At 42.7% G+C, this 23,688-nt stretch overlaps 1 protein-coding gene across 5 annotated transcripts in view; it reads left to right on the top strand.

Moving 5' to 3' along the window:
• The first annotated feature begins 21,555 nt into the window (after positions 1 to 21,555).
• The window catches only part of LCORL (ligand dependent nuclear receptor corepressor like), a 67,393-nt gene continuing 65,260 nt past the window's right edge, over positions 21,556 to 23,688 (top strand). For all 5 annotated transcript variants that reach the window (XM_088539968.1, XM_088539966.1, XM_088539964.1 and 2 more), the window contains exon 1: positions 21,556 to 21,798. In XM_088539968.1, the coding sequence (XP_088396094.1) occupies positions 21,654 to 21,798 (145 nt within the window). In that variant the 5' untranslated portion in view covers positions 21,556 to 21,653. The remainder of the gene's footprint in view (positions 21,799 to 23,688) is intronic.

Raw genomic sequence — 23,688 nt, forward strand, 5'->3', positions numbered from 1 at the left:
GAGCCTCTGTGCAGACCTGAGAGAAGAAGGAAGTAACATTTTTTGTTGTTGAAATTAAGTCTACACACTTCATATGTCTTAAAAGGATTTTAAATGATTTAATTACAGTTGCAAATAGTAAACGCAGGTTTTAACAGACATAGGATTTGGACTAATAGTAAATACCCTCTTAACTTAAGTGAAACTAGTTTTCTCACAGAACAGCTCATACACGGAGCCAAGAAATAAAATATTACAAATAAACCTGCTAATGTTAAACTCACATAATTACTGTCTGCACTTAGTCAGGAGCAGATCTACACTGGACTAAATTTACCTCAGTCCTGAGTCAATTTTTGATCCTGTCAAAGCCCACCTGCTTCATTTTAGCTCCTGTTTGGCCAGACTTCCAAACTGACTGAACTAAAAGTACTCTTATTCAACACAACACTTCAGTAGTTTCATGTGGCTGAATCCAGTGCCATCTTAAGCATTCACTTGCAGTGAGCATTATGCTAATGTGCTGCCCGGACTTTGCTTTCCCATCTGCTTGCAACTCTTGCTGAGCTTTAGGATGGTGACTGGTCACTGTGAAAAAAAAAAAAAAAAGAAAAAAAGAAAGGACAGAAGATTATCCAGAGCTTCTCATTCAACTCTGTATTTTTCATCACAAAATATGAGGGGATTGAGGTTTTGAATTTGAAATATGGTCAGCTGACATTGCACTTTGCTGCGATGTAGTATTGAAAAATAAAGGATAAACCAAAAAGCTGTTAATACCACGAACAAAACTCTTTAGGAAGGCTTTCCATAACTGTTAGGACATCTATTTTGCAAAAATATATATTTTAAAAATTACTTTTTGACCTTGTTTATCTGAGAAAGATGCTGAAAGACAATGTCTTTCCTTTATTAGAAAATGAACCCCTACCTAATAGAAAGTCAAGTGTACTGGTAATTTCACTCATGACTTGTTCTGAAATAGTAAGGATTTAAGGATATCCTTAGGATATCCTTACTTACATGGTACTTTCAGATATATTGAAGTGATATCTGAGGTTACAAGTCAAATCTCTCTCACAGTTCAACATTTTCAGATACAGTACTTCACTATTAATAAACTGGAATTGGGTTATTATGACACTGGGAGCACCTACATTAGCATTTATTTCAATCTTTCAATCAAAAAACAGTATTTTCAAGCAAATCTCCCACTCACCCCATGTACCAGGCTTCGTTTCACATTAGAGCTGTTTAGAGTGGAAAAGAGTGGGGTATATTTTCAGATACAAATGAGCTAAGAGATAAGTCTCAGAAGCATTCCTAATGTGGTCAGGCCAGGCATAAATGCTCAGTCCATGAAGCCAGCAAATCAAAATAAAACCTCAAAAAAAAAAAAAAAAAAAAAAAAAAGGCGGGACAGACATCAGACCAGACCACCAACTGTATAACTCTACTAGTCCAATGAGTCAGGTTGTACTTGCTGATATGGACATAGGCATTCTGTCCAGAAAATAAAAAAGGCCACACATGTTTTGATATTTAAATGTATAAATCTCTAGGAAAAATAATAATAAACTTCTAAGAGAAACTGGAAGTATTATAGTGACTGAAATTGATAGCAGCAAGTTTTCCTCTTGCATAGTATGTAAGCCTTTAGGGGAGGTTCCTTTACTCCTTTGCTAATGGTTCACCTCCTAATTCTGTGGGTTTCCCAAAATATCCATTGATAAGCCATTCATGGGATTTAAGCTTCTGTGTTATCTCTGACAAATCCTTCCTGCTTCTTTCCAATGCATCCTCACTTCTTAAATAACCAAATGAACCAGGTGATCCAGACTGCACTCCTACCTCCAGCTGTAGGGGTTTAACCCTCTCCATCTCAATACCTACAACATGAGAATGAGTAATCTTGGAAAGAAGAGATAATGGTGCTCTCCAACCCCCTGCTGATGCTGTGACACCATGCAGAAAGGAATTTATGATATATTGGATAGGAAAGAGAACTCGGCTCTACATTATTGGTCAGGACATTTCTGTTAAAGAAAGGAATACTTGGTGACAGTCCATGAGTAGGTAGTGATACCTAGTTCTGGTTTCAAAAAAAAAAAAAAAAAAAAGCATTTTTCCAGTAATCTTGTAGTAAATATTAGTGCCTCCCAAAAAATGCCTCCCAATCAAGCTGCTTAGAGGATTTGGTAGAGGAACAGTCCCCAGCTCGCTGCCAGAGTGAGGCAAACACAGGTAAGCTCTGAGCAGTCCTGGGCAGCAACAAAAGCAAAGGTCTGGCTGCAGCTGGAACTTTAAAGGCAATTACAGAAAATTCAAAGGCAATTTGAAGAAAATAAAGGACATCTACAGTGAAGTGGCTACTGAGCAAGGTCTTTTTGAATTTTATTTTAGGGCTCAGCCCTTTATTTGGGCTAGTATCTATGTCTTCTGCTTTTGGAGTACCTTAGCACATTATTAAAGAAGTAGTAGGGCCTTGGGGAGATAACCAGAGGCCAGCGCCACGCAGAAAGGAGGTGCCTGCTGCAGTGGCATAACGAAACCAGCTTCGAGCGAGGCAGCTCGGGCCCTGGCAGCGAGACGGTGAAATCCCGGGAGCGCGCGCGGGCGGCTGCCCTTGCAGGCTGCCTCCCTGCCCCGGGCAGGCGGGTTTGGAATCAGCTCCAGGGCCTCGGTCAGTAGGCGTAATGTAAAGCCAGCCCAGCAAAGAACTTTAGGGATGCGCTTAAGTTCATTTCTAATTAGGAAAGTGGGTAAGTGGATGCTCAAAGTTAATCACCTGCTTAAGTGCTTGCCTGAATTACAGCCCCACACTGGTGTAGTAGATGACTATATCTTTATTTAGAATCCATTTTGAAATTCTGTACAGAAACAGGGCAGGAAAGTGTTGAGATTAAAGGAAGGGGGATGAAGCTGACTAAATTCTATCCATGCTAATGTTGTAGGCTTTCTGAATGCTGTCATACCAGCTTGACCTTTATTTAGAAATCTGTTTCATTTTTCCATTTGAGATTGATGCATTTCTGAGCTTTAAACTATTTTTGAGAGAAAAGCATTTTGTCCTTTTCCCTCCCCCCTCGACAGTATAACAGTAGATTTGCAATCCAATTCCAATCGTAACTGTTCAGTGTATGCAACAGAGTTTGCTCCTGCCCCTCACCCCAGTGAAGAAGTGTTCTCAGTATGTTTTTATAGAGAAATAAAAGCACAGCTTAATTAAAATGCTCATTTTTAAGAATGAGAACTATATTGGGATAAAACAATTAAATCAAATAATAAAAAAAAGACAAGTCAGAATCATTACAACCCTATCCATCATTATAAACAATGGAACATTTATTCTTCAAAAATATGGTTTAACACAGAACATCTTATGTTTATTGAATTCACCAAAAAAAAAAAAGTCTATACTTTTGCATTATTAAACAGTGCCCAACATACCTCATAAAAGATAGAATTTGTTAACCTTTGTGAACAATCCCTGGGTTTAGTAAATAAACATTTTACTGCCCACAGGAGATCTCCGAAATCTTCAATCAAGCCAGACGCAGTTGCAAGAACAACTGCTACTTCAAAGTTGGAGCTTCACCTTCTGAAATTTTTTCAGGCTGTTAAATCCTTGCTGCATTTAGTGACACAGGTAGCAAAACCATCCCTGTGTGGACTACCCATCGGACTGCATGTAGTGTTTTTCTTCCTATCAGGACAAAAGACACCATAGAGTGCTTCAGTCTTGCATATTTTAAACCAAGCTTTACTGAAAATTCACTTGTAAAAGAATCCCCACAAATGGTTACAGGATTACAGCTTAGACAATTATTTTGTAGGTGTAGATCAGGGAAACGATACAAGGACACAAATATTTTACTTTTTAGGTGCAGTTATATGAACTTATTTGCAATAGGCAACCTAGGATGGAATTTTTAGCATATCACTAGAAAGAGTAAGTGCTTGTCCATATAATTGTCCTGCAGAATCAAGGTCTAAGCTTACTCAATAAAGAACCTAAATTCATCCAGAACCTTGAGGTCAGATTAGTTTCAGCTTCTGTAGACATAAGCACATCCCATCTGCTATAGGTTTATAATCCCTAGAAATTGGTTTCATTACATGAAAAATAATAAAGTAGAGCAAACTAATTCTGTAGCTAGAAATACAGAAATGCTCACATTCCGAAATATTAAGACATATTTATAAAAAATGGTTTGAGAACAAACCTTTTCCCTGAAAGCTAAGTCCCTAGAGGCTTTCTGACCAAAGGACACCAGCCAGAACAGGATAAATAGGCAGCTATCATGTCTGTCCTCACCTGGAGCCTTATTAGTAAAACATAATTTAGGATAAGCTTTGAACAAAAGGCTTTATTGCCTATCATTGTGGGATTGATTATAAAACTAAACTTGGGTTATCAGGCTAGGTCAAACTCCAAGATTGGTTTGTTTTCCTGATTTGTGTCCTATCTCCTATGCTCCTATGTGTATCTTTTAGAAGAAGGAAGTGCTTCTTTATAGCACTCATTTGGGGAGTGTTTCACATTATTCATTGCTTTTACTTGGCAAGTAATTGAATATATTCTCCCTTTCTCTGTTTCTTTCCCATTATGATATGTTAACAGTATGTGAGTCTGTACTTTTTCTTAGCAAAGATGCTGCCTCCAAAGCCTGTGAGAAGTGCTGGAGATGGGAGATTGGCTCTGTTAGAGGGAAGCTAGCAGCAATGCAAGCAACCTTTCCATAGGCACCTCCTGATAAACTCCAGAACACGTGTTCCTCTTCAGAGAGAAGCAAGAGGCCTCCCAGAACACCTCCTGCTTGAGGAAAGGTGACTTCTAGTCATCACTTCTCAAGCAATTTATGATGAAATGAAATGAAATGAAATGAAATGAAATGAAATGAAACGAAACGAAACGAAACCTTTAGGAGCTTTGGTAACTTGGGAGTTTGTGTAGCTTGTGCCAAAGGATCTCCTCATGGCCTCTTCCTCCTGCCAATTCCACAGAGAAGGAAAAGTAGTTTTCAATTTGGAGCAAAATACCTTGTTGTAATGGTAGTGGGGAAGTGAGGATAGGAAATGATCACAGAGGGTCCTCTTTCACCCCTCCTGGGAAACCTGGGGCCTCTGTTGCTTCCCTGAAATGCCTGTATACCAATGCGCGAAGCATGGGGAATAAGCAGGATGAACTGGAGATCTGTGTGCGGTCCCAGCGTCATGATCTCATCGGAATCACAGAGACGTGGTGGGATAACTCGCACGACTGGAGCGCTGCCATGGAAGGCTATGTGCTCTTTAGGAAGGACAGGCTGGGAAGGCGAGGTGGTGGAGTTGCTCTTTATGTGAGAGAGCAACTGGAATGCATGGAGCTCAACCTGGGAGTCGAGGATGAGCGAGTTGAGAGCTTGTGGGTAAGGATTAGAGGGCAGGCTAATGTGGGAGACACTGTGGTGGGTGTCTGCTACCGGCCACCTGACCAGGACGAGGAGGTTGATGAGGCCTTCTATAGGCAGCTGGATGTTGCCTCACGGTCACAGGCCCTGGTTCTCATGGGGGACTTCAACTACCCCGACATCAACTGGGAGGACAACACAGCCAGGCATAAGCAGTCCTGGAGGTTCCTGCAGAGCGTCGACGATAACTTTTTGACGCAGGTTGTGGAGGAGCCGACGAGGAGAGGTGGGCTACTGGACCTCGTGCTATCAAATAGGGAGGGCCTAGTAGGAGATGTGAAGGTGGGGGGTAGCCTTGGCTGCAGTGACCATGAGTTGGTGGAGTTCAGGATTCAACGAGGAGGAGGCAGGGCTGTAAGTAGCCTTGCGACGATGGACTTCAGGAGGGCCAACTTTAGCCTCTTCAGAGACCTCCTCGGTAGAATCCCGTGGGCTAGTGCTCTAGAAGGCAGGGGGGCCCAAGAGAGCTGGTTAGTTTTCAAGCGGCACTTTCTCCACGTCCAGCAACAGTGCATCCCTGTGTGTAGGAAGGGAGGCAGAGGGGGCAGGCGACCTGCGTGGATGAGCCGGGAGCTTGTGGCAATGCTCAAGCAGAAGGCAGCGGTATACAGAATGTGGAAAAAAGGACAGGCCCCCTGGGAGAAATACAGGAACGTAGTCAGGGAGTGCAGAGATGCGACAAGGAAAGCTAAGGCACGTCTGGAAGGCAAGCTGGCAAGGGACGTTAAAAATAATAAAAAAAAGTTCTTCAAATACATTAACAGCAAAAGGAAGATCAGGGAAAACGTAGGTCCGCTGGAGGACGGGATGGGCACCTTGGTTACAAATAACACAGAAAAAGCAGAGTTGCTCAATGCCTTCTTTGCTTCGGTGTTTACCAAGGGCAGCCCTTTAGAGCCCCAGGCCCTAGAGGCAAGAGAAGAAGCTGGTGGAGAGGAAGACTTGCCCTGGGTAGAGGAAGATTGGGTCAGAGAGCACCTAAGGAACCTCGATACCCACAAATCCATGGGCCCTGATGGGATGCACCCCAGAGTGCTGCGGGAGCTGGCAGATGCCATAGCTAAGCCGCTCTCCATCATCTTTGAAAGATCCTGGAGAACGGGGGAGGTGCCGGAAGACTGGAAGAAGGCCAATGTCACGCCAGTCTTCAAAAAAGGCAAGAAGGAGGACCCAGGCAACTACAGGCCAGTCAGCCTCACCTCCGTCCCCGGAAAAGTGATGGAACGGCTCATACTGGCCGTTGTCTCCAGGCACATGGAGGACAAGAAGGTGCTCAAGAGTAGTCAGCATGGATTCACCAAGGGAAAATCTTGCCTGACTAACCTGATAGCCTTCTATGATGAAATGACCGGCTGGATAGACGAGGGGAGAGCGGTGGATGTCGTCTATCTCGACTTCACCAAGGCTTTTGACACCGTCCCTCACAACATCCTCCTGGGCAAGCTCCGGCAGTGTGGGATAGATGAGTGGACAGTGAGATGGATTAGGAACTGGCTGGATGGCAGGGCCCAGAGAGTGGTGATCAGCGGTGCAGAGTCTAGTTGGAGGCCTGTGGCTAGTGGGGTCCCCCAGGGGTCAGTCCTTGGTCCAGTCCTGTTCAATTTATTCATCAATGACCTGGATGAAGGCACAGAGTGCTCCCTCAGCAAGTTTGCTGATGATACCAAACTGGGAGGAGTAGCCGATACCCCAGAGGGCTGTGCTGCCATCCAGAGGGACCTGGACAGACTGGACAACTGGGCGGTGAAAAACCTCATGCAGTTCAACAAGGCCAAGTGCAAGGTCCTGCACCTGGGGAGGAATAACCCCAGACACCAGTACAGGCTGGGGACCGAGCTTGTGGAGAGCAGCTCTGCAGAGAGGGACCTGGGTGTCATGGTGGACGACAAGTTGACCATGAGGCAGCAGTGTGCCCTCGTGGCCAAGAAGGCCAATGGGATCCTGGGGTGCATTAAGAAGAGCATCTCTAGCAGGTCGAGGGAGGTGATCCTGCCCCTCTACTCAGCCCTGGTGAGGCCGCATCTGGAGTACTGTGTCCAGTTCTGGGCTCCACAGTACAAGAGGGATGTGGAGCTGCTGGAGAGAGTCCAGCGCAGGGCTACAAGGATGATCAGGGGCCTGGAACATCTGCCCTATGAGGAGAGGCTGAGGGAGCTGGGCCTGTTCAGCCTGGAGAAGAGAAGGCTGAGAGGGGATCTAATCAGTGTATATAAATACCTCAAGGGAGGGAGTGCAGAGGACGGGGATGGTCTCTTTTCAGTGGTGGCCACTGATAGGACTAGAGGAAATGGCCGGAAACTGAAACATCAAAAATTCCATAGGAACTTAAGGAAAAATTTCTTAACAGTGAGGGTGACAGAGCACTGGAACAGGCTGCCCAGAGAGGTTGTGGAGTCTCCTTCTCTGGAGATCTTCAAAACCCGTTTGGACGCAGTCCTGTGCCACGTGCTCTAGGTGACCCTGCGTGTGCAGGGGGGTTGGACTAGATGATCTCTAGAGGTCCCTTCCAACCCTAAGCATTCTATGATTCTATGATTCTATGACCCTTATTTTACATACTTTTGTTGGAGTGGTAAAAACTACACTCACCTGCCTCTCTAATTCTTTCATTGCTGTAAGAAGAAGTTATGGTTAAGGGAAAAAAAGGTGTTTAATAACATGTTTCAATGTTTCTTTCTTTTTTTTGGCTTTCATTTTCACACTGATCTTCACTTGCATGGTAAAAGCTACTAGCTTGCTACTAGTTCAGGTATTGTTTGCTACTAGTTTGTGTATATATGTGTGTGTACGTATATGTGTATATATATCTTATATATATACATACTGCTTTGTTTCTGAGAGATAAAAACATATTTTAGGTTATCTGTGTTCTGCACGGAGGTGAATTGCTTCTGCACCTCTAAGGCTTTTCTTTTTAGAGTTATATAAACAGGATTTTAAAGAAACATATTAGCTTGGAAGACTTGTTTTAAATGCACTTCTGTGCCCTAAGGCATGTTATTGCTTGATTAAATACTTCTAACTAAGAGAAAATATCTTTGCAGATAACCAAAATGAAAGAAAACATCTGTTTTCATATGTCTAAAGCCACTACTGTCACTTAAACTTATCTTTTTATATAAGCCCATTAGATCTTCTTTTTCGCTTCTGTGGGAGTATAGCTATGTCCTCAACAGAAAAAATTAGCAGTAGATAGTATAATAGATTCCCATGTTGGCTAAAACTGTTGCTTCAGGTGATGTATGAAGGCTGACTGTGAATCATATGAGAAAACAAAATCAGGTTGATATCAGATATGATGTCTCAAACATTACAAGTATGTCATAAGTTTTGAGAGTTAAGTTTAATCAATAATACTAATAAATTCAGAAGCTCAGGCTTTCAACAGTGAGTAAAATTATGAAGCATTTTCGACTTACCTTTTCCCTTTTGGAAACAAATTTAATGCTCTATTTACTTACCGCTTTTCGCACGTTATGTATATTCATTGGGTTGTTGCAACAAGTTGAAACAGTGAGGGAATGAATTAGAAACTATGTCACTTTAGAGTCTTGTAAGATATTTTATTTATATTTTATAAAAAATATAGCACAACATTTGTAATCATCATGTGAAGATGTGAAGCAGTTGACAAATGCAGTGATTAATAGGGAGTCACCATTGAATAAGGATTTTTAGTGAGCCTCAGTAAGAGTTAGCAGAAGGCGCAACAGTACTTGAAGTTTTCAGAAATGGGTTGCTAAATTGATCATTTTGCTAGTGATCTGATACTAAATAGAAAAGCCCAAATATTGTAGCGGTTGTAAATAATGGAGAGGACAGGCTTATTTTGTGGTACTCAGATTAATAAATAAAATGTGGGTCTCGGTATACAAAGCGGAAAACTAAGCTTTTAGAAGGAAAGAGAAATGCAGACATTTCCTATAGAATGGGAAACTCTGCCCTAGGCAATAATGGTCAAAAAAGCTATGGACAAGAGCACAGAACAAACACGCATCTGTGGGAAGGCTAATGCAATCCAAACATAGTTATATTCAAGCAGGAAAGTAATAAGCACCTTTTAACCAGAATAACTTTACTTTCATTATTTCACCATTGAGATATATATTTTTTTAATTCGGCTACTTCTCTTATTCTTCCTAATTATTCTCCTGGGGGAAATGAGAAGTTTTGAGAGGCATTGAAATGGGCTAGGAAGAAACACCAAAATCAAGCAACCAACCAATCAAAACCTCAAGCTGAGGAACTGCTTAATTTTTGATTTCAGTATATACTCTCTCTCCTAGTTATCTGAAGATAAGTATTATACCCCAAATATTTTTGAGGAACTGTATCCAACATGATTTTTTATCTCATCCATTTAATAAATGTACTTCATGCTGAATCTTATTTCTTAAAAAAAAAGTTGCCATTGTATATCTGTTTTTAAAAAGTACAGTTCCAAAGAACAGCTGAAAATCCTCACAAATTTTGATTATAATCACCAGATATTTTTGGATTGAGCATGATGTCCCTGAAATGAGACCTTTATGCCCTTGTAACAAGGGCTGGAGTGTGCGGTTGGGAGGGCTCTGCCAGCTGGGACTGTTTTCCTTACCAAATAGTCTCGGGTGTTCATCGAGGTCTTGGGAGAGCCAGAACACATTATCACCTTATCTTGGTCTTGTTTTTATATTGTATCTACTGCATCACTTACATCAATATTATTTGATTAACAAAGTGGGATTTCATTTCATTTTTGTGAAACAAATAAAAAGCACCTCAAACCACATATTCAGCACAAACTGATATAAGTGATATAATATTTAACATTTAATCTTGAACTCTTTTCATATCAAGATGTCCTTGGGCAACGTTGATTTGCCACTGAGTCACATATGTAAGCCTTTGTTTGTGGTAATTTTAATCAGAAGCATACTCAGGTACTCAAATTTAACAATCGGGCCACAGATGTAAGTTAATATAGTCTTTGACTAAATTAATAGCTTTCATAATTGGGTACACATGGAGCTGTTTAAACATTAAGCACAGTGCTCTTAGGTATCTTTAACAAAAGAAAGTATGGCTGTTTTAACCAAAAGCTTTGTGCAACTGAGAATAACAGGAGTGTGGAGGAAACAGACTGCTGTGGGTGCACATCTGTCTGCAGACAAAAAGAAACAAGATCAGAATGAGCTTTTGGTACCAGTGTTCAAGGCAGGAGCAGTTAGAGCGTCCTTATGCCAGGACCCTTTATTTCTGGGAGGAGGGCACTTGTCAGAGAAGCTACTTGAAATTTAAGTGTCTATGAAAACAAATTGACCAAATAAACGCTGTGGAAAAAATCACCAAGATTTGAGTAGTCCCGTGAGTTCTAACAGAATTCCCAATTCAAAGAGCTGAATTAGTAGAGGAAGTGTAAAATCTCTCATATAACCTCCTTGGAGCCTGATGGCTGGAGAGAGAAAATCATCAATGGTGCTATCTTGAAAATAAATTAAGTTAATCAAGATCAAAATCAAGATCAGAGTTACTTTGCATTTTACAAGCTTGCAGGATTTCTGAAATCAAACTTATAAAGTGAATTTATTATTTGTAACTAACTCTACCCCAGGCTGATACTCTTGTAAATATAATGAAAAAAGGTCACAGAGCCAATTTTAACCAAATGACATTAGCTATACCAGCCCAAAATATGTGACTTGCATTTTGCCACTGATTAAAGGTATGACCAGCATCTCCTTTTGAATAATCATATCACACTGGATATGCTTTACAGCTTTAACACCAGCTGAAAAATGTTCGAGGAAGCCGATGACAAGAATGCCTAAGAATAAGGGAACTGAGCTGTGTGATGGCAAGGAGGAGGGACTCTCGCACTGGTATGAAAATACTCAGTATTTTGAAAACTTGCCAACCAAATCCGATGAAGTGGTGGTAGAGCTTGGCTCGTCTTCAAAACAAAACAAACCCGAACAAATACACAAAAAAGAAAACACCCAAACACCCAGAACTTTTGCAATGTTTATTTGTGTAATGTCTATGGCTAGCTTAAGGGATTTTTTTTTTAATAGTGCAATGCTACAGTTAAGATGCAGTCTTTGCCTTAAAGACCAAAGCATTGCCAGCTTTTAGAGTGAGGTTACAAATTGCATTACTTCTTTAAGCTAAAGATTGTGGAAGCAAGTGAAGACACGAGACTCAGCTTTGAAAGAAACTCTAGCCATAACAGTGCAGAAAAGCTTGCAAATGTACTGGGGTTTGATCCTAAACTGAAAAGCAAGAAAAACAACACAATAGGCAAAATGGTTCACAACTTATTTAAGCTTTCTTCCTTCAAACCATACTAGATGTAGTGGGTTTCCTGGAAATATTTATTGGGGGAGCACAGCTGCTTAAATCTGAAAGTCCACCAAATCACTCTACAGTTGTCTTAGACTTGGATTAGAGCCCTAAGGACTGACTATGGGCAAATGAGATGTTACAATGGCCCTATAGGTGAGGCTACTTACAGGGTGGTTTCTGCAGGCTTCAGTCTGCAGAAAAAACTTTAAGGCTAGTAAGCAAATATTGGTATTATTACAAATTACAAATACTACAGTCATTTCTGAATCAAAGTTTACTTTTGAATTATATCTTCTTTAATTTGTTTATTGCTATTATTACATTTACAAATATTACACTATTTCTTGGATTTTAGTTTAATTTTTAATTAAATCTTCTTTAATGTGTTCAAATGCCAGGCATATATGTATTAAGCTGTGAAGCAGTCTCTCAGGGCAAATGGTGGAAACATAAACAATTCAAATTTAAACACAAGAAGGAAAGGGAAGGAAACAAATGTTTGCTCTTTCTGAGGAAATGGACTTGCATAAGAGAAAGGAAATATTAATTCAACGAGCATCTGAACAAATGAATAGTGCAGAGAAAAAAGGCCATCCAGAGATGATCCAGTTACCAGCAAGGACGACAGCAGCTCTACACTTTTCTTACAGTGATCGCCAGTAGATCTACTCTGCCGTCTGCTGTGTCAGCAGGATCCAACGAGGAGCTGTTCGGTCTATCATAGTCAGCCTACTGTGACTTGCTTTTTTATTAGCTGAGAGAATTATTTCTTGTAGGTCCAAAAAGGAATACTTAATGTGAATCTATAATTGTTCTGTAATTGCTTGAATTGCCTAATTCAAAAGCAGTCTTTAAAAGTGAAGATGGGAAACTGTGTGGTCAGACAATTTAAATCACAAAATCAAGTTTTAAAAATTCTGCTTGAGAAATAAGTTTAAAAAGTCAATCCATATATTTGATTCGATTTGAAAGTGTGAAAGACAGGTACAACAAGAAAATCTCAGTTACAATGAATCTATTAGCAGAAAATCTATTATTTTTAGTCCTTTCTCAGCACTACTGAGCCTGATGAAAATCACGTGAGAAGATACTTACTGAGAATGAGTGAAAACAAAAGAAGCACAAGGCCATAGCAAAGCAAACTCAATTTCATTATGACATAGTGAATGAACTAGCTTAAGAGCAAACAAGTTATTATTTTCAAAATATTTTGGGTCTGAGAATCTTATTGCTTTCTCCTAAAATTTGCTATATAGGAAGTGAATTTCACCCACAATATTCCCCCTTTCCTTTTCTTCTGCCTTTTTCAGTTTGAGATGCATAACTTGAAAATAGCAGAGAAGGAATTGGTGGTAAAGGAGGCAGAAGAGAGCTAAGCGGGGATTCAGAAGACATCACCTGAAACATGGATAATTTGGCTAAAAAACAGGTAATACATAAAAATAATAAGATGAAGCTTATCAAAAAACAGGTAATACATAAAAATAATAAGATGAAGCTTATCAAAAAAAATATATTTTTCCTAAATCAAACCATGCAGAGCTCTTCTTTCAGAGGTAATTTCTCTGCAAGGGATGTTGCAGGAGAAAAACCGCTTTACTCAAGTGACCAATGAGCCTTTCAGTCTAATTTCCTGTCACTTCCTCTGCTGGAGGCTGCCTTGGAGGACTATAAAAGAGCAGCATATGCCAGAGTGCAGCTGGAAACAGGTGCGGAGGCCTCCACCTCTCCAATTTGCAGGGCAGAGGACACAAAAGCCTGTGACGGCAGCACCCCTTCCTCTCCCCTCGCCCTCCTTAGATGCTAATTGATCTCTGCTCTGCAGCAGCAGATCCAGCAGCCGTCGTAGTACTTGGCTTGAGCTGGTGCTTAGCGCAATTGCACGTGTCATTCGTGATGACAGCAAACAGTTCTTTGTCTCTTTAATTACAGCATAAGTTTGGATTACCAGCGCATGCTCTGACGCCTGGCTCGGTGTTTCATGTCTATCTCTAATATTAAGCTGCAATTAGTGATCTATTCTCTGGGGGTTTAATGGCAGTATATTTTCAGCTGCAGAGTTGCTCTGGTGATGGCATACTTAAATTACTTAGCCACTTGGGAAACTTTAGAGTGAGTGAGTGACATTACTCAGCTATGTGGAACACAGGGCAGCGGTTTAAATGATAGGAAAAACCAGCCATATTTGATATATAGCACTATGGAGACATCACTTAGGACTGCATATATGATTTTACCTTCTCTCTAAATTTAATTTTAATAGTGAAATAATGACATGTTAAAACAGCAGTCCAATCTATAGGAGACTAATTTCTTTTTTTTTTTTTTTTGGCATTTTGAGCTGGCTGCCCTGATTTGCACGCCTTTTTCTGCCAGGCTAGTATTGAAACATACGATATATCATATTCAGAATAACACTTTAAGAATTGTAAGTGTTTTAAACTAGCAAGGAACAAAAAATTATATTTCTAGCTGCAGAGTACTATTTTAGTGGGTTTTATAAAATAGATCCACAGAATGTTGCATGAAGTTTACATGTTAGCTTTTAATTTTACCTTATTAGTCCATATTGTGTTGTTTAAGCACAAACGCTTGTGTTGTTTAAGTTTATTTTTCCAAACTTACTCTTCGCTAAAGCACATCTCTGTTCTGCAAAGCAATTTGGTAAAGCACCCTTCCAGATTCCATTCTCATCACAGTGCTCAGCTCACCATGGAAGTCGTTATTTTCTTCCCAGCTCTAAGGAGCTGTGGGTATCGCAGCCTTCATGCACTGGTCCCCTTGCTCAGCTGAACATGCAAGTGAGGAGACCGAGGTCCTAGACTGCTCTGCTAAGGCCAAATTCATGCAGCTCACTCCCCAAGGATGTTGAATGGGAAGGGAGATGTAGGACATATCTTATATAATGCTTTGCCATACCCTGCTCTGGCTTGAGCTTGCGAGTGCCTCGGTGGCATGTTGTCAGATTCATAAAAGAAGGGAGTGCTGCCACTGGATAAGAACGCTCCTTCTTTTTCTGGTCAGGAGCCCACAACGTGCTTCCCGCTCCTATAAAAAGCAAACCGTGGAACTGGGTGATAAGAGGCTTTGTTATGAAACCCGGAGCCTCCCGCAATGTTCTGCAAACAATTCTGGTCCAAGCTTGGCTAACTGCCTAAGGAGTTATTTATTTTAAATGTGTTGGGGGGAAGGGACTTGGGAAACAGAGAACTTGCCATGGTATCCTCAGACCTAGGGAAAAAAAGAAGCAGAATACCAAAATGCCAACTGTATCTTTGTCATGCAGAAATAATGTGAGGTATTTCTTCTTCCTTTGCAAGCATTTCTACCTCTGAAGAATAATCTATCACAAGGGGGGTCAGAGCATGAATCTATCCCAAAAAATCTATTCCTGAATGAAAGAAAGAATAAAGCACACACAATATAATCATATAGATAAAAAGTGAGTTATAAAATACAAACAGAGAAGAAATGAAAATGGAGAAACTTGGAAAGCAAAAGGATAGTAGGAAATGCTTAGAATATGCTCAAAATGACACCAAAAAGCTCTGTGCAGCCCCAGTTCTTACATGGGCATGGAAAGGTATAAAATGCAGCAAAAGTATTCCACAAGTCCCTGTCACCTCAGAGTTCCATGCAGCAGATCGAAGGCAGAATGGGTGGCTGGTCCCTGGGCCTTGGAAAATTAAAAAAAAAAAATAAAATAAAAAATAAAATCTGCAGGGGAAAGAAGGACAAACCCTGCCTTCTCACGCAGCACGCCGATGTACCATTGTGGAAAGGAAAACAAAAGGAGACGCAGAGCCAAGAAGGGTTGCTCTGTCGCATACAATTCGCTAGCTTGTGTTTTATTATCAAAATTGCACTTCATTTGGTCTATTTGATATTTTTTTAAAGAACATTCACTTCTTGATAGTTAATAGATCAACATTTCTGAAAACTTGGCTTGAGTGTATAAGTTTAGCAGAAGAATGTGCATGTTTAAACACTACTCATTGGCTGCTTAACTATAAGAAAAGAGGAACTGCAGCTATACCTAGAGGATTTAAGTATTTTAAGGATAGAATAAAAAAGTAAAGTAACACCCTGTCTCCCCAGAGCAACTAATACTTTTACATTTTGATGTTCAAGTCAACTCATACACACTGGTTCAGGGGCTTCTTTTAGAGGCAAAATCCTCTTTCTTTCAACTCTCTAGATGAACTTGCCACTATCATGCTAGAATTAAAAACAGATTAATTTTCTATACAGTTCCTTGGCAGAGCACAGTGTCACGAGACACTTAGCCTGTAAATAATAGTGGTAAACTAAGGTCTGAAAATAAACTATGAAAATTTCACTGTGTACTTTAAAATCCTATAAACTGAAAGCTCTATGTATAGTGAATCATGCAAAACAGAGTGTGCCTATTTTACAGCTATTTGCCACAGAGGTATTTTTATAATGCTTGCTTGTTATAAGCAAAGCTGGTTGGATGCATGAGGGTGATATCTCTATTAAATGAACTAGTACAGTTGAAGTAGACAGAACATAAAGAATATTGGTACTTTTGAAAACGTGGCTGCTCTTTACCAGGTTAATTAGATGGCCTGATAAAAAGACACCTGCTTGCATGCAAACTTTGTTTTGCCTATTTAGATCCTCATTGCTTTAAGAGCACTATTTTGAGAATATATGGTGAGAAGCATTTCATCCTCTCTTTTTTATCTTCCCTTAATAAGGGCTAAAGATGTTTGGGGAAGCCAGTCAGCTGCCTGCAATAATGAGGTTTCCTGCACTCAGGTCAATAATGTGGGCTCATGCAGAGCACTGACTTGCTTGGATTCATGCTGCTGTTCTGCTTGGGGGAAACATCATGAATTTCCTGTTACTTCTCTCTAGTTACAGATTCCAGTGGATATTTTTGGCTAAAAATATTAATGTGTACTTATATACTCACCTTGGCTTTATTTCTTTTAATCTGAGCAGGGAAACAGGAGGGCATGCGTGCTGAAAGACACCAAAATCAAATAGCACTGAAGAGATTCCTAAAAGCTGTTCCCTGTAACTGAGTGATTTCTGATATAAACTAGCACCATTTTTATCTTTGCCCATAAGATAAGCAATGTTAAGTTACAGCCTATGTGGACATCATTGTTTGTAAATTATTTTGAATTTTACAGCAGCAGAAATGGGAGCCTTCCACAGGCAGGTGAGCAGATAGCCCCTCTAATGGAACTTTTCAGTTGCATTGCTTTTCAGCTGCTGCTTTATTCTCTTTTGCTGGAGGTTACTTTACACCTTCATTGAGGGAAAAAAGAACAGACTGTATATCAGACTTGGAATAGAGGAGGTATCTGCTGGCAGCAGGTGAAATAGTAGGTGGAGTTGTAATGCCTGAAACTACACAAATCCAGCTGCAGCATCAAAGATTTATCATTCCTCGATGTCTCCCCTTGCCTCCAGAAGAGAACTTGTGGGGCTGTTTAGTCACAGCATTTCACAATGTGGTGTACCAGTCGAAGGGTCTGTTCGTGGCATTTTTGCTTTGAGTCTGTGCTTTTCTGCATCTTGCCAGACTCCCACAAAGCTGCTCTCAGCGCTGGTTGTCCATTCATCCTAGTCTGAATCTAGGAATGAGATGGTGTCTGAAAAATCCTGTTGCTTTTGAATAGGTCTGCCTTTTTAACACCTGAATTCCAACTTCTTTTGCACAAGCAGATCTAGAGCAACTGAAATATGAATACAAATGCTAAAGAAAGATACCAATATGCATCTGACTATAGAAATGACCGAGAGAATTCAAAATATGCCTTCAAAGTATGAATAAACATATTTAGATCTCTGAACAAAGTTGGAGGGTTTGCTCCTCGGAGCCCCTTCTGTGGAAGCTGTGAATTAAGTCCCTTAAGGCCTCAATGAGCAATGAGGGAAAAAAATGACAGTTTTAGAAAAAATAAAAAACAGACTGATTGATTACTTAAAAATGGCACTTTTTTCTCCATTTGACCTTACTAAAGAAAGCGGCATATCTCATGAGTATCTCTGAATTCTTCATAATGTACTAAGTCACTGGAAAATGGATATTGCAAATAGGTTTAAGTAGTCACATATTGGAAACCTAATACTCACAGTGATTGTTAAATAACCCTTGTTTGGTCTGGCTAGATCCAGTGTCTAAATGAGCACATTAGTGACTATGCTGAGGCCTCTTCTAGTAATATTTTTTTTTACCTTTTTTTTTTTTTCTCTGCAGTGGAGTAGCTGCCAAGTATGTGCCATCATCTGCAATACTGAGTGATCAAACTATCCAATGGCTCACCATTTAACCCTTTTTATTTTACCAGAACACTAAGGGTTTCTACATGTACAGATTGCTTTCATTTGAGAGGGCAAGCTCATCGTTTCCCTTCAAGATAGCAGCCTGCAAAAGGCTTACGACAGGGCTTTGACTGTTCAAGTTAGACTGTTTTAATTACACTTCATCCCCACTCCCAGTTCCCACAAAGCAGTACTTATGTGACAAAGAGCCACGCAAAGCTGTCTGTACAGGAGTGAATTTCACCTTTGGGGATTAATTATAAAGAGGTTTTGGTGATGAACAGTTTTGCAATGTTTCAATAAGATAGTTAAATCTCCCCAATGTGCATGTTAAAAAAATTAATTCAAAATGTCAAAATTTGATGGGGTTGTGGTACCAAGCCATAAGCCTCTGCGAGTATTTTATTTTCTCTTTACCCCCAAATTAAAATACGAGAGAAGAAACATACTATAAAGACCACTAGTAATAATTCCTGAGGCTTCAAACAAAATTACACTAGACTCTGCCCTCAGAACCATTTCTAAGTAACTGCCACTCTGATCACATACAAGCTAGCCAGGACAGGCAGCTCAAATGGACTATATCAAAATAACCTCCCACTGCTCGAGCTTCTCCCATAGATCAGTCTTGGAGCCCTGATCTGACTTTTGTTCAGGTAAATGCAATCACTCTATAAAAACACGTACCAACCACATACAATCAAGTACTGAGGTGGGTAATCATTTTAACAGAGAAGAAGGAAAGCCACACGATAATTTAGAAATTATTCCCCTAATCATTTGACCGAGCACAATCCTTGGTTTGCCTGGATTTGTCTGAGTTAGGAAAAGTAAAAAGTCCTGAAATGACAGAGTTCTTCAAACCTAGTCTCTACTGCATGTCTGAGATTTGGGAGTTTTTTACAGAAGCCCAGGAATTCAAAATCTGCTCAGCTAAACTCAATTTGAGACTCATCTCCCTTTCTTCTCTTCCCTTGAATGTGCCCAGCTTGGTTAATCATATTTATTTATTTGTTTTCCAATGCACAGAGAAAGTCTCACAAATGTTAGGAACCCTACAACAAAAAGCGTGCCAAGTGAAAAACAAGAAAAGATTTTTATTTTCTTTATTCAACCAAGTAAAACTCATTAAAAAAAGAACATTTTTGTGCCCTTATGTGCCCTTTTGTGCCCTTATGAAACTGATTCATGTAATGTAAGAAACTGCAATGTAAGGGATTCAGTTAGATGGATACTATTTAAAATTATATTGTGTTTTGATTTCAATAAACTATTTGTTTTAAAGAAGCAATAGTGTTTATCTTAGTGAAAAATCTTTACGAAAGATATGTGACCTAACATCTGTTACAAAACTTTTTTTTTTTTTTTTAATTCCAGTGGAAGCAGAATCGATCTTCATGGCTGTGCTCTACAGAGAGCCCCTGAATATGCCCTTCACACACAACATCACCTTTAAGAAATCTGGACAAAGTATCCACAAAGGTTTGCATGGGAAGCAAGTGCACTGTAATTCCTTAAGCACATCTTGTGATCAAAAAATATATGTATTTTTATGACTTTTCCTTTAGGGAACAATGTTGGTTTGAAACTATAAGGTTACATTTTATTTCGTGTGGGTTTTTACCATGCCCTACTAAGAGTTTTCCAGGGTTTTGCTGCCTCTCTTTGAGGAGAGGCCGGGGGCTGTGTTGCTGTTTTGAAATTCAGTGCAAATAAGGGAGCCAAGGTATTCACAGCAGATCTGGGGTGAAGAAAGTGGAAAGAAGGCAACTGCCAAGCTGCTGCTTGCTATTTATTGCTGGCTGCCCTCAAGAAAAGCTGGAAGAAGCAATACGCTGTCGTTCTGCCTGCACTTCTAATCTTGTCGTTCTCCTGAAACGCTCCATTAAAAAGTTGTAAGGGCTTCATTCCCCAATAGCTCTACTTCTGCTTTCACCTCCTTTCTATGGAGCTATGCGGAGGGCTGGATAAGTGGGGAATTACTTCCAGTTCTTTGTTCCAAGTTGAAATCCAGTTGTGTTTGTGATGCAGCATCATCACGGCCCTGCTGGCCTACCCTCTAGCACAAGAAAAGTGTGTCTGGATAGGGTCGACATTCTGGGCGGAAGGAGGGAAACGGGCGTCTCCTGTTTTCTATGGCCTTACTAAACCCTGGTTTATACCACAATCTGCAAATAAGCACAGATAAGCGGTTCCTTGCTGAAACACGAGGTGAATCCTGAGGAAGGAGGTGCGGGGGAGGAGGAGGCGGCACTCAAAGATGCACCAGGATCAGAGAGAAAACAGCAAGATCTTGATTTTCTGTCTGGGGAATTCAAGGCTGCTAATTGCTCTCTTGCACGGCATGGGTAGCAGTTGTCATGTTAGTGTGGTACCGATCGGTGTCTTGTGCAGGAGGCTGGAGGTAACACTGAGGATGACTATGTGCACAGAGTGGCGAAACCAACTGCCCAAAGGGCTGTCAAGCATTCAGGGTAATCCAAGTGGACACTTGCGCGTTAACTTTCTCACAGTTATCTGAATGTGACTTTATTTCTGAAGAAATGCCTGGGTTGACAGCAAGCTTTCTCATGCACGTGTGCAGGTGTAGGATTTCTAGGACATGAAACCTCTAGGTTTCACATTAATCCTTTCCAAATAAGGGTGGGAATATCCCCGTTCCACATGACACCCTTCCTCTCTTTCCCTCCATCTTTGACTCGAGGTGATCCTCACAAAAACCAGGCTAATGGCACAGCTGTAAAAACTGATCTGGTGAACTAAGTGGTGGTGGAGACAACTTTGGAGCAGCTGGAGCAGCAGTCTCTGTGGTACCCGCGGTGGAGTGGCTCTGCTCAGCTGTAGCCAGTTAAGAGCTGGCTACTGGAGAGGTGAAGTATTGTTTCCTGAAGCCCAGTGACAAGTTCTTGAATAACCAAGGGAGGAAAAGCTGCTTTGTTTTGTTTTCTATTTTTTAAGTGTAAATTTGTAGCACTGGTGCCCATGCAGACATCACCACGGGTGAGCGTCCTCACTGCCACGGTACAGCGTGGGTGGAACGAGGGACACGGGAGCACCGTGAGGGTGACGAGGAAGAGGCTCGGGAGGGCAGCAGGAGACGAAGCGAGGCCCGGGCGACCCAGGGGCGCGCGCGGGGCGGCTGAGGCAGAGGAGCGCCCCCACCCCCAGAGGAGTGGACTACAACTCCCAGCATGCCCCGCTGCGGTCGGCCCTGGGCGCGGGGCGGCGGGCGCCGCGCTGCCCGACGGGACTTGTAGGCTCGGGAATCGGGGGAGGAGGGCGGTGCTTCCCGCCCGCTTATGGAGCAGCTCCGAGAGAAGTTTTTAACGCGGGAGGCGCCGCAGCGCGAGGGGAGGGAGGCAGCGCGCGGGCCGCCGCCGCGGGGGACACGTGTCCGGAGCCCCGCGAGGCGGCGCGCGCTCCCCGCCCCGGATGCTGGGGGGGAGAAAAAGGGGGCGACTCGTGCACGCGCGCGGCGCGGCGGGGCGGGGGAGAGGAGGAGCAGGAGGAGGGAGCGATGGCGGACGGGCGGGCGCGCGCGGTGCGGGGTGGCGCGCGCGCCCGTATGTAAATGAGCGGGCGTGAGGTCAGAGGCAGATGGAAAAGGGAACAGACAGAATGGCCGCCGCGGCGCCCGCTCCTCCTGCAGCCTCGCAGTGCCGGAGCCCCCGCTGCACGGCGGAGCGCAGGGGAGTCCGCCGCGAACTCGACTCCTGGCGGCACCGGCTCATGCACTGTGTGGGTAAGAGCAGGGAGGCGGCGGCGGAGCGGGGAGCAGCGGGTGCCGGAGCGGGGCCCTGGGGAGACGCGGAGGCTCCGCGAGGAGGGACGAGGCACCGCGGCGCTAGGGGCGGCGGAGGGCGGTGCGGGGATGGAGCGGCGGCGCCCCCCGGCAATCCCGGAGCGGGGAGCGGCCCTGCGGGCAGAGCGAGGGTCCCCTGCCACCCCCGCCGCGCGAAGCGGGGCTGCGGTGGCGGCCCCTCCATCCCAACGGTCGCCGCCGACCCGGAGCCGCCCTGGGCTCGGGCCCTTTTGTCTCGGCTCCTCGTCTCTTGCGCGGCGAGTGCCGGTGGCTGCCCCCTTCTCCTCCCTCCTCCCTGGCAGCGCCTGGGGGACGGGGACGGGGGGAAGGGAAGCCGTGTGTGAGCGCGGTGCGTGCGCCTTTAAGAGGGAGCCGCTCCTGCACTGACGGTTGGGATTTGAAGTTTTCCCTCCCCCCGCCTGCAAGTTGTCATGGCGACAGCAGTTCTCACCCCCCGCCCCGCGGGAGGGGGGGTGCCCCGGAGGGTCTCGTGCCGTGAGGCTCCCGCGTCACGTGACCGCGCGGGGGGGTCCGGCGGCGGGAGCGTCTGCCCCGCGCCGCGGTACCTGCCCCGCCGCGGGCCCGCGCGGGAGGGGCGGGCGCAGCGCGCCCCGCGGCGGCTCTGCCCGCGCTTTTCCGCCCCTTCCTCCGGCGCGCTGGCGGCGCGGGACGGGCCCGGCCGCGCCGTGGCCAGCCCGGAGAAATCCGTTGTTGCTTTGGTCTTTTTCTATGTTATTTTTGAGAACTTTTAACTACGTAGAACTGCTTGTTTTCGTCGTTTCTGCACTGATTTGCCTTCTTGGGGAAACGGAGTGTTTTATTATTATTTATTTTTTTTAAAAAAAGGAAAAACTCACTCCTCAAACAGTAGCCTAGTCTCCGTGCTGATCTTCCCTGATGGCTGAGCTCTGAAAACATATCCAGATGTAACTGAGAGGATAAGCAGCAGTTCACTCAGTGTTCCCATGTGGGCTTGAGAAAGGTTAAAGAATAGAATATCTAACAACTAGGCACACTTATAATTACAGGGATTCTGTAAAGGGAACTTTGATCACACTTATGGCCTTTTTGAGCATCTTCAGTAACTTGGTAGCTGCTTCGTGCCCGTGTGTGCTCTCTGTTATTGCTGTGTTGCTCCAGTGATGTTTTAAGGCACCTGTTATAACACCTGTATATATGATGCATTTGTATGCTTACACTGTCTTTTTAAAGTTGTGATACTGATTAAGAAGAAAGTGTTCTCCTGTGTGTTTGGGTGGAATGTGGAAAGAATGCAATTTAACTAGAATCCATGGGGAGAGCTAATTTATTGATATATAAGCTGTGATAACCTGTTAAATCTGATAATGTCTCACAAATAATAATATAGCCATTCCTCTTATAGTGCTGGCTTCCTTCTACTTCATGACATTTCAATTTCTGGCTTAAGTAACAATCCTGACTGTCTACTTGACAGCAGGGGACTGGCTTTATGTTTTAAGTTGGTTCCACTCTGTTGTTACTGTATGCTCCACTTCCTAGAGTATATTCTTATCTTGGAATAAAAGCTATATTATGCAAAATGTAATTAATATAAAGGAACCCTGTGTATGTGGTTAGAATCTGCTGAGGGGGAAGAATATTGGTTATGGTTAAATAGTAGTTGAGACCTATCTCGATTGAGGACTGGTATTTAGTGTGCCTGTTGAGCAGCCTTTATCTGAGAGAAAGTGTAAACAAAGTGGCAAGAGAGCGAGTAGTCGGGAGAATGGAAATAGTGTGCTTACAGATTTGTTCTCTGCTACTTTGAAACTCTCTAGTAAAAACTTTTGTAACATAAAATCATCTGTT

This window comes from Tinamus guttatus, unplaced genomic scaffold, assembly GCF_059628265.1.
Source record: "Tinamus guttatus ecotype Peru unplaced genomic scaffold, ASM5962826v1 Tinamus_guttatus_pri_ptg000052l, whole genome shotgun sequence".
Lineage (NCBI taxonomy): Eukaryota > Metazoa > Chordata > Aves > Tinamiformes > Tinamidae > Tinamus > Tinamus guttatus.